General features: G+C 38.0%; 2 protein-coding genes across 3 annotated transcripts; one reads left to right on the plus strand and one right to left on the minus strand.

The window, feature by feature from the left end:
• Nucleotides 1–400: 400 nt before the first annotated feature.
• LOC136232681 (uncharacterized) lies at nt 401–6,195 on the plus strand. 2 transcript variants are annotated; one of them, XM_066022011.1, is made up of 11 exons: nt 401–566; nt 1,025–1,121; nt 1,307–2,003; nt 2,180–2,407; nt 2,502–3,238; nt 3,486–3,783; nt 3,922–4,146; nt 4,425–4,598; nt 5,213–5,392; nt 5,538–5,651; nt 5,804–6,195. In XM_066022011.1, exons 3-11 carry the CDS (start codon nt 1,344–1,346, stop codon nt 6,140–6,142), a joined length of 2,955 nt encoding a protein of 984 aa, XP_065878083.1. In that variant the 5' UTR covers nt 401–566; nt 1,025–1,121; nt 1,307–1,343; the 3' UTR covers nt 6,143–6,195. The 2 variants fall into 2 exon arrangements, with proteins under 2 accessions (XP_065878083.1, XP_065878084.1); XM_066022012.1 differs by having other exon boundaries at nt 1,030–1,121.
• A 2,494-nt stretch (nt 6,196–8,689) lies between these two features.
• On the minus strand, nt 8,690–10,670 carry LOC136233163 (probable adenylate kinase 7, mitochondrial). The gene is made up of 4 exons (XM_066022764.1): nt 10,221–10,670; nt 9,918–10,058; nt 9,680–9,841; nt 8,690–9,146 (listed from the first exon to the last, which is right to left on the minus strand). Exons 1-4 carry the CDS (start codon nt 10,593–10,595, stop codon nt 8,991–8,993), a joined length of 834 nt encoding a protein of 277 aa, XP_065878836.1. The 5' UTR covers nt 10,596–10,670; the 3' UTR covers nt 8,690–8,990.
• Nucleotides 10,671–11,634: the final 964 nt, after the last annotated feature.

The raw sequence follows: 11,634 nt of genomic DNA on the forward strand, positions 1-11,634 counted from the left end.
TTTGCCACTTAATTTATGTAAAATTTCTTTACTTATTATTTGGTGATATTTACTTATAATTTATCTCAAATGCTTGTTTTTTCTCTCTCACGTGTATTATTTAATAATATTTACCTGATAATCTGTCAAAATCTCAATCAGTAATATAACAACTTACTAGTTTGGGATTTCACAATTCTAATAGGCATATGATAAATATTACTACCAAGTAATAAATATATTTTGGATAGTTAAAAAAAATTAGATACATGGGAAGAAAAATAGTAATTTAATCACAAACCTGAGGATGCTTTCTATTAAAACGGTACCGTAGTAGAGGGCATAGGCAGCACTGTGCCATTCATTCCCTTGGCGAAAAATATGGTTATTAAATAATTCATGTAATTAAGGGACATTCTCTCTTCTCTTCTAAATCTATACTGAGTTAGCTCTTTCTAAACCCCACCGACTTCTCTCTCTGTCAGTCAGTCAGTCAGTCGGATACATAAAAATTATTCTCTTCTTTCTTACTTTAATCTTCAACACAACAAACCATTTCTTCATTTCTCCGCCGCTAGTTTTCCCAGGTAATAAAGAAGAACAACAACATAGAATCATTACTGTCCAATGTTTGCTTTCTCAAAGAAAGATTCTTTAACAAATGTGTGGCTTTTGGGTTATTCTCAATGCATTATAACCATGTCTCTTTCTCCATTGCTGCTTTCAGCTCAATAATAGTATGACCAGGATCTACTGAAATTTCAAGTACCTGAGAAACTTGATTTCTTTTTTCCCAGATTGTTGAAATGAGCTGTGTAAAGATGGGTCCTTTTTGCGATTTCAACTCACTTTTTAGCAGATTTGCTGTTTTTGTTTGCTTTTAACTTGCGTTTCATGACCTAAAGCTTCTATTAACAAGCTGCTTTATACTATGTCAAGTCATGAAATACTCTGCTTGCTTCTTTTCCCTTCTTGTGTTAAGATAGCTTTTTAAATGTTGATTTTATCTTTAAAGAGTTCATGATGTAATCTAATCTCTCTGCAGAATAGGGTCTACAGGTGTTGTTTGGTTGCTGGGAAAGTGCTGGTCAAAGCAGTTTAAGTTCTGTTTCCTTTTTGGATTTTAACTTTACACAAGGCAAGTGATTATTCAGACCACATTTTAATGTGGGATTTCTCCTTTTCTCTTTTCTAGATATTGCAAGATCTTGTCATTGAAAAATTTGGATTCTTTTCATTCATTAGATATCTTGTGATACTGCATTCTGATTTTGCTTTTTATTTGTTGAAACTCTGGCTTGTGGTTTTTATTGTGAATTACAGGAAGTTAGTTTGCTTGTGCTGTTGCTTGTTTTAATGCCACAATGGTAAGTGCAAAGAACAGCAAAGGTGCCACAGTTCAGGTGGATTATGTAATTCATATCCAAGACATTAAGCCTTGGCCTCCATCTCAGTCGCTGAGATCCCTTCGATCAGTTCTGGTTCAGTGGGGAAATGGCGATCGCAAGTGTGGCTCTACCAACGCAGTTGTTCCTTCAATTGGCTCAATTGTTGGTGAAGGGAAAATCGACTTCAATGAATCCTTTAGATTACCTGTGAGTTTGATTAGGGAAATATCTGGGAAAGGCAAGGTTTCTGATTCATTTCAAAGGAATATTTTAGAATTCAACTTGTGTGAGCCTCGAAGGGAAAAGATACAAACGTTGGCAACTGCTGTAATAGACTTGGCAGATTACGGAATTGTCAAGGAGACCATAAGTGTATCTACTCCAATGAATAGCCACAGGAGCTTCAGGAACTCATCTCAGCCAATGTTGTATGTAAAAATCCAGCCAGTTGATAAGGGTCGAACCACTTCTTCATCAATGGAGGGCATTTTGCAGAAGAAAAATGGTGGTGAGTCAGTTTCAGCATTAATGAATGATGAATATGCTGAGGAAGCTGAGGTTGCTTCCTTCACCTTTGATGATATGTCGTCCCACTCATCTTCGACCAATGGGGGTTTGCCCCCTCAAACTGAAGAGGTAATTATTCACTTGCTTCCTTTGAATTTTCTTTCCAAGGGGATGATACTCCCTGGAACCATCCACTATAATTTTTTTCTTATCTCGTTGCATCCATAACCATCCATAATTGTTTATAATTGTCCTTGAAAAAACAGTTCAGTTAGAAATTAGCTAACCTTGTGCTTCATTTTCAGAATGGAGCAGATGGACTAGCACAACATAAAGCAGGGCTCAACAGGGGGAATGCTGATGCTCCAAAACTAGGGATTGAAGAACACATTGCCTCTCAAGAAAATCTGAAAGAAAGTTCATCTTGTTCATCATCTATAGATTTATCTTCAGATCTTGGAAGCCCTATAAATGATCATGCTTCTATGTTGAATTCTCCCAACTCCACTTTAAGGCAAATGGCCAGAAACGAGGTATCCTATATTTGCTGAAATCTAATTAAGTATTAGTAAACAGGAAGAGGCTAGTACTAACACGAGAAAAAATGGCCCCTATGATTTCGTGCAGGATTTTGATGAAAAGGTCAATAATAACAGTTCAATAAAACTCAGAGGTGACACAAACAATAATGTCTACAATAGTTATATGGAGGATATGGACATGAAACTAGGCCAAGAAAATCAACAACATAGTCAGGATCTGGAACATAGGAGGCTTTTCTTGGAGGATGAACTGATAGATGTCATACCAGAAGATGGTACCAGAGATGAAGGGTCATTTGGGACCTCTACCATTTCTTTGAGTGAGAGCAATGATATGAAAGGGCACATCCTAAAAACCGATAGGCCAAAGATTATAAAATCTGTTCGGTCATCACCAGACTCAGCTAAGAGTAATGGATTGGTGAGCAGAAATCAACTAGATGATGTGAAGGAATCCGGTGCTTTACTAGAATCTCAGAATACTGCAGGAAACTTCAAACTCAATGAAAGGAAAATTGCTAAGGTCTATCCCCAAGATACCAGAACAACCATATTGAATGGAAAAATTCAGCATTTGCAAAACAAAATAAAGATGCTCGAGGGAGAATTGAGAGAGGCTGCCGGTGTTGAGGCTTCTCTTTACTCTATTGTTGCTGAGCATGGAAGTTCCACAAGTAAGGTGCATGCTCCTGCTCGTCGCCTCTCTAGGCTATATCTTCATGCCTGTAGTGAAAAGTCAGGAACACGAAGAGCTGGTGCAGCTAGAAGTGCTATTTCAGGACTAGTTCTGGTAGCAAAGGCATGTGGAAATGATGTCCCCAGGTAAATTAATTCCTCTTCCTTTTATCTTCTTTGTTCAAACTCAGTTCCAACAAAATTGAGTGATGAATCACCCGTAATATCTGTACCTTGAATTTGCAGTCATCTAATAGTGTTAGGTTTGTTGTGATTGAAGAAGGGTATTTTGAGCAATCATAAGTCTTTTAGCAGCTTTAAACCAGAAAACTCATGAAACATGACACAATGAAAATCATGAGATAATGTATTCTTCATTTATAACTCACTACAGGTTGACATTTTGGCTATCAAACTCTGTTATGTTGAGGGCAATCATACACCAAGCAATTATTGACAAAGACATACCACTTCCCGTTGGACAAAATATAGAGAGGAATGGTGTTACGAAGAGGAACAAGATGACATCGTCTTTATTGAATTGGAAAGAGCCGCCTCACAGCAGATATGAAAGCAAGAATGTTATGTATGGAGATTTGAGTAACTTAGAAGACCCATTTACATTTTTATCTGCACTGGAAAGAGTTGATGCTTGGATCTTTTCTCGAACTGTTGAATCTATTTGGTGGCAGGTTCTATCTTTTTCTTAATCTCTCAATATTCCTTTCGTGATAGACATGCAATAGAATATGGTAGAATTATCAGAAAGCTGAATCGCCTCTACATCGGATAAACATTGGTCTAATTCTTTTATCTTGTTTCTCTTACAGACTCTCACACCACATATGCAATCTGATGCTACAAAAGAAATTGATAGATTACTTAGTTCAGGCTCAAAGAAATGCCTTAAAAGGAGTTCAAGCTCTGTTGACCAAGATCAAGTTAACTTTTCTTTAGAACTTTGGAAAAATGCATTCAAGGACGCCTGTGAGAGACTTTGTCCTGTTAGAGCAGGCGGACATGACTGCGGCTGTTTGCCTGAGCTGGCCAGGCTGGTAAGTTATCAGTTGCTCACCTTTATGCACCTATTCCTTTGTTCTTTCTCTCTGTATTTGAGGTTTCCAGCATGACATGTTTTATTTTTCAGAATTTTTGATTGCTAATACTTACTGCATAACTAATGAAAACTTGGTCCAAATTGATGGACTAAATTTAGCGAATTCTTATGCTCAATTTTAAATTCTTAATTGTTAGTTGTGATTAATTTTCTTTAACATTTGTCCATAGAATTGTAAAAACAATGTAGCACTAAAATCCAGTTTCATATGTATAGATAATGGAGCAGTGTGTAGCTAGATTAGATGTGGCAATGTTCAACGCAATTCTTCGTGAATCTGCTGATGATATCCCAACTGATCCGGTATCTGACCCTATCAGCGATTCAAGGGTTCTTCCAATTCCAGCTGGAAAATCAAGCTTTGGGGCTGGAGCGCAACTGAAAAATGCGGTGAGAAGTGCAATGCAAATTAGTATTTGTAATAGTAGAATGTTGATGGTCCGGTGCCTGTGCCATTGGTAGTTTCTCTCCTCCAGTAGGATTTTATTTTTCAGAAATCCCCCTTCATTTTGAAACCTATGTTTTTCCCTTGCTGGCTCTAATTGTGTTGTTCACTATTGCAATCCCTCATTCCTCTGAGAAAACAAAATAAAAGAACATTTGAAAACTGCATAAGACTTCTGAAAATTGAACAGTGCTGAAAACCTGGCATGTTTGGTAAATCATATACTCTTGAGTTCTTCTATTTGAATATAAGCATGCAAGAAGTTATCTGAAACCTACTTTTCTGGTTTGGAATAATGCTACTTTCTCATTTTGTCTTTTCAAGTCATGTCACTTGCATCTTCTGGTAGCCTTTTTTTTCTATTTTTTTGTAGTCAAATTCACTAACTAATTCTGTTATTAGTCATATCATCTTTCACTTCTTAAGAACTTATAGCAGCAAGCTATAAGATATTGAATAGGGAGAGTTTGAGGTTCACAATGTTAGTTTTCTTGAGTTAGAAATGGATTACATTTGGGTAAATCTAAAGCTAGCTTTTCTTGTGTTTTCCAAATATCAGATCGGCAACTGGTCGAGATGGCTGACCGACCTATTTGGTATTGATGATGACTTACTTGTAGAAGATGAGGACGATGAGAAAGGAGATGCGTCTTTCAAGTCTTTCCATCTCCTAAATGCTTTGAGTGATCTTATGATGCTTCCCAAGGACATGCTTCTGAGTAGATCCATTAGGAAAGAAGTATGACTGACTCATTTGTTGGCTTCTAATTTAACCACTTATAATTTATTCTTACAGCAGGCTGTCTAATGCTCATATATATATATGTAAATGGTTGCCTGTTTTGGTGAAGGAATGCTATTCACTTCAAGTTCTTATCTTTCAGGTATGCCCTACATTTGGTGCTCCATTGATCAAAAGGGTTCTTGACAATTTTGTCTCAGATGAGTTTTGCCCTGATCCTATTCCAGATGTTGTGCTTGAAGCCCTAGGTTCAGAGGTAAATGTTCTACATTATGACAGAATTTCCAACTGCTCATTTGGTTGCCTATGTCACCTTTATGTGATTTTTTTTAGTTGAAGAGTACAGTACCTATTCAGTTGTTGACGATTGTAAGCAACTAATTTTTTTTTTTTTTTATCTTGAATTAGGATCCTCTTGAGACAGGGGAGGAGGAGTCTATCACAACAACTCCGTACACTGCAGCTCCTCCATTTTATTTACCACCTTTAGCTGCTTCAATTGCTGCCATTATTGGAGAATCTGCAACTCAATCTCAGTTGAGAAGAAGTGGCTCGTTGCTCAGGAAGTCTTACACCAGTGATGATGAACTTGATGAATTGAATTCACCCTTTGCTTCAATCTTCATTGATGGTTCCCGGTCATCGTCGCCTGCACCAACCAGGCTCAGCTGGAAATCAAAGGAAATGAGTAATCAATACTCCATTAGATATGAACTTCTCAGGGATGTATGGATGAACAGTGATTAACCATGTAAATTTACAAAAGGTACATACATGTAGGTGGTGCTCTGTTTTGACTTTTTCTCTGTTGTAAATCCAAGTAAAAAATCGAGTCTGTTGGGTTGTCCAAATAGGGAACAAAGTTTTCAAGCTGTAGGGAACGGAACAAATCTTTAATATAATTGGAGTGCCTCCAAGTTTAAACCTCATAACAGAAATGATAGACATGGAGTTAAACTGCCACAATAATTGGCTATCAGGGAATTTGTGAACAATTCATTGGCATTGGCAACACAAAAAAAGGTTTTTAGAAAAAAAGCAATCATATGGTGGCAAATCAATGATCAGCAAATTCGTGAGACGAGAACTTAGGAGATGCATATTTCTCCTTTAAACATAGCCAAGTAGCCATGTTGCAAACATGGAGCAGTCTATGCAGTTCACTAGTCACATTTGATTACTAAATCCCTTAAATCCAGTAGAATGCTGGTATGCCTTGATCAATTCAGGAAAATCCTCCTTGTAGGGAGTGAAATACCTATCCTCAAACTGATTTTTGCACGAAGCTAGTATCCACATGAATTGTGAATCCTTTTCTAGAAGACCCTTTGACATTAATACTTCCAAAAGGGAGCATCTTGGTATTATTCTTCTCTCCAAACTGGCGAGAAAAAGATTTGGACATCCAACAAGATCTGAAGGCTCCAAATTCAGTTTGTTGAAAAAGAATTCCATTACTTCCTTGATCTTTTTCTCAGAGGTGAGCATGATGAATGGTTGATATCTAAATGCCTTGTGAAATTATTCTTCTGACCAGCCAAAGCTCAGAAACAGATCTTTTTTTCTCAACCAATTTGATCTACTCATAACTCTCATTGTTTGGACAGCATACAAAAACTTCATTCTCATTGGTTCAAACCCCATTGCTTTGATTTCTGCAACAGTTTCTTTGAACGAATCCACAGTACGAAATTAAACATAGTTTCTTTATGTTCGGTTCAGGCACACCATAAACTCGCAGAGTTGAAATGTTAAGCATCATAGATTCAAAACCATCAACAAGAACACTGGGGCACTGTTTCAGTGCATAAGTAACTTTTTCATCAGTCACAAGATACTTCCTAAGGAAATCAATACAGGGGGAAAAATCCTGTTCTTTAAGCTACACAACAGAATCCTTCCATCAGCGGATAAAATCCTAAGCAGGCCAGATTTTGGCATGCCAAGAGACTCGAAAAAATCGAACTTGGGCTTAAGGGTTTTCACAGGGTTGGCTAAAATAACACCTGGGTGGGTGAGTTGAAATTGTGCTAGTAATTTGGGATTTAGTAAACCCAACCCATGATCTCTTAACAGCTGAAGAACCTTGTCTGGTTTCTCTGTTTAATATTAACATATTTAGAGGCTAGAATTGCCCTTTGTAAAGACAATCCACAAGAATTTTGAATATAACGAACATAAGAAGCTCTCGAGTATATGATTCTATATTTTGCCAGTAACTCGGATATGAGGAAATGCGACATCTTCAAAGGAAAGACAAATGTGAAGTTACCAGGTACCACACGATTACGATAATGGCGAGTTTATCAGAATAATTTGGAGAAGCGTGCTCTGCGACTGGATGGCTGGAAATTCTGAAATCCGTCAAATCCTTCAAGGTAATTTATGTTTTCTTTTGTTTTTCAATTTTTATTTATTTACAAGACAAGGTAAGATAACAGAGGGAGTTCTTACACCAGGACCAGGTATTCTTGGAGACTCACAAAAATATTTTTCTCATAGAATTGTAAGCAATTTTTTTTTTTTTTTTCATTTACATTTTTTTAATACAAATATACAAATAGGACATTTGTAAATATATGTTAATGAGGAGTGTGCCGTCCCGGATATCCTGACCTAAGTTCGCTGGAGTTTTGTTGACTTGAGCCCGGAGCAGTTCCCTAAATAAGCTCCGGTCAAATTAGTAAACAGGATACGAAAGAGAGGGGAAAAAGTCTTCCTCAGACTACTTTCATGGCTTTTATATAGGCTTTGGGCTCTGAAGGATGTTACCACGGTTGGATCATCTCTGGCTCCCGACGTGACAGCCGGAGGCCTTGGTACCCCGCTACAGGGTGGGGAATGTCTTCTATGTGGGCCATGGAAGGCCCGCTTGGGTAAAATGGTTTAATCCCATTTGTTATTCTAAAATTGTCTACAAATTTCTTTATTCTTTTTTTCTCATCATGTTTCTCTCCTTTTGCCAACGAATGGAGATGCTTCCAAAATTACTGCTGAGGGTGGTGGAGAGAACATGAAAAATAAAAAAATTCTGAAAGGCATAAACTTCTGCACTAACAAAACCATGTAAATTTGCAAAAGAGAAAAGAGTGGCTGGCACCCATGGAATTTTATTTTCTCTACTCTTAACGAATAAGTATTATCATTTGGCAAAAAGACTGCCTTCTGTGCTCAAATCTCAATCTTTTTTGGATGGAAAATGGTGAGTTCCAATGACATTTTTGGTTTTGGAAATAAGAGTAGGGGAAAGCAACCAGGAAATACAGGAATACACAAAAATAAAGATAACTGGAATGCAAAAAGATCAACTCACATTGCAAGAACATGAATCAACCAAAACATAGTATATAGTAAGTAGTCTTAGATGCAAGCCAGTTATTTCTGCCTTCTTTTCTATGGCGGGCAAAAAAAACTCAACATAACTACATTACCACTCAGCCTCAAAATTGCACTATGTGATATCCTAAAATTCGTAAAGAACAAAATACTTGATATCGGTTTCGGACAATTTTCCATAACTCACTCTCTGCTTATGTTATATAGATATTTACTATCACACTGAATGTGAATGAAGCCTTTCCAGGAGAGAGACACTTTAAGCAGCCAATTTCTGTGATGCCGAAACAGCACCCAAATGTTTGAGGCTTAAAGCAGCCAACAACCCTTGCCAGGTTTCTCCAGGTGCACCTGCCACCATTTGAAAGTCGACAAGTTTCTTTTGCTTCCTGTAGTAATCTTCCAATGCCTTGCCCTAAGGGGGTGCCAAAAAGAAAAACCAATTAACATCTTCTCCAGTCATTCTTTAGGTTAAAAAATGAAAATTCAGCATTCAATTCTGACTGGTGCATATCAAGAAATATATCTCTAAAAAGGAATTGTGTAATGATCATACAAGATTCAGTTTAGGAAAACATATTGCCAACATAAACCAGCGAGATCATGAAATCAATGACAAAGTTGTTACAAATTACAATCACATAATCACAAAGCAGTTCCTGAAAACGGAGAAAATTAAGAAAACTAACATAAGCATGAAAGAAACTTATATCATTAGTGCAAATATCTTAAACACATCTGTGTGAATTGGGAGTCAAAAAGAGCTTATACTTCACAATGCAACTCGAGTCTTGTTCTAAATTGATAAAACCATTAAGACCATGAGCCAAAGCGCATAATAGTCCAACATTAGATAGGTTCCGTGATTAATATTAACCAAAGTATATAGAAAGAATGGTTATCAATATGACTGCTGTTTTTAGATTTCTATTAGGAAGAAAATGAAACCTGTTCTGCATATATACGGAACTTTTCCTTGCAGGCAGCTCCAGCTCCAGCAACAGAGGGAGTAGAGTTTCCTAGACTTAAAAGATCCCTCTTCAACAAGTTCTCTTCAGTACGTTTAAAATTCACAACTAGATCAACATCAGCAATTTGATCAAGAATTTCCTGCAAGAAAACAAAATTATTTTAGCAACACAAACAAATCTATAGAACATCTAACTATACCTAAAATGATACATACAGCTTGAATCCTTGTTCGAGGAATACCATCCAAAATGAAGCCAGTTTCACCTCTGCAATAGCCTTCATCAAGCCTCTTTGACAACAACCCGAAAATTACTTCCTCTGGTACTAGCTTTCCATCATTAACAGCATTTGCAATCTAAATATGATTAAAAAAATGAATTAGCAAAAAATGGAGCTTATGGCAACCATCATATGATAGTAATTGGGTTGAATTTTTAGACACAGTAAACCATATAATAATGAAACTTTACCAATAAAAAATTTCAATTCATAAAATTAGAAAGAAAAAGAAATGTACCTGCTTGTAGAGAGAAGAACGAGGACTGATCTCTTGGCGAAGGAGCGCACCCATGGAAATATGAGGAACTCCAACAAGCTTCGAAAGCTTCTCTGCGTAGACGTGCTTTTTAGCGCTTGGATCACCTATCAACACCCACTGCACTCCTCTCCCCCAGTCCGACGCTGCTGCGGAGTCCAAACTCGGCACCGGAAGCCGGGAATCGTGATGCGACTTTTCGTGCGGTTCTTCAGCTTCAGAACAGTATTCTTCGTCATAGTCATAATCGTATTGGATAGCTGCCGCCGATCCATAGGCACGGTTGTTCATTAGGCGGCCGAGGCTGCGAAGTGATAGAGGCACGGAGGTCAGTCCCAGTCGGCTCAGCCCGGCCATGGCGGTGGCGGCGGCAGAGAGCAGAAAATCGCAAAGTGGCAAGCGAGATAGCGAAAGAGCGAAAGAGGGTTCTAAGGAGAAGAAGTGGAAGGTTTTAAAAGTGAAGACAAATGGTGATTTGAATATGACACTGGTTAACCTGTAAATAACCAAAATGCCACTAGAGCATCAGGAAACGCGTCCGAGTTTGGTTGGTTGAAGAAAATAACGTGTAATAGTAGAAAAGTGGATTTTATTCCTATTGGATGATGAAGATGATAGTATGCTCATTAGGTAGATGTTGTTGTATTGGAATGTTGCTCTATGAAAAATCGAAAGAAGGAAAGCCACTAGTTAAGACGTTGGACTCGAGGCGTCCACAAGACGTGGGTGGTTGATCGCTTCAAAACAAGACACGTGGGAAAAAGAGTTAGACGTCAATGCTTTTTCTTTTTTCTTTTCTTAAAAAGGAAAATTACTAACAACAACAACAAAGTCTTAGTCCCGAAATGATTCGGGGTCGGCTAACATGAACCATCATATAAAATCGTGAAATCAAATCGTGTCAACGACACAAATTCGCTCCCTCCACTCCGTCCTATCCACTATCATATTTTCCTCAATTCCCAGTAAACTCATATCACTCTCGATCACCCTCCACCCTCCTCCAAGTATGCTTAGGTCTCACCACTACATCCATTTGCCACTCTTCGGTTCTCCTAACCGGCGCATCAAGCGCTCTACGTCTCACATGGCCAAACCACCTTAGTCAGGTTTCTCTCATTTTATTCTCAATAGATGTGACCCCTACTTTTGTCCTAATTATTTCATTACTCACCCGATCCTTTCTCGTATGACCACACATCCATCTCAACATACGCATCTTCGCCACCGACATCTTATGGATGTGGCAGTGTTTCACTGCCCAATACTCCGTACCATATAACAATGTTGGTCTAATTGCCGTCCGGTAGAATTTTCCCTTCAATCTATTAGGCATGCCGGGGTCACAAAGGAAACCCGTAGCACTCTTCCACTTCGACCAACCAGCTTTAATCCT

This window comes from Euphorbia lathyris, chromosome 6 (assembly GCF_963576675.1).
Source record: "Euphorbia lathyris chromosome 6, ddEupLath1.1, whole genome shotgun sequence".
Lineage (NCBI taxonomy): Eukaryota > Viridiplantae > Streptophyta > Magnoliopsida > Malpighiales > Euphorbiaceae > Euphorbia > Euphorbia lathyris.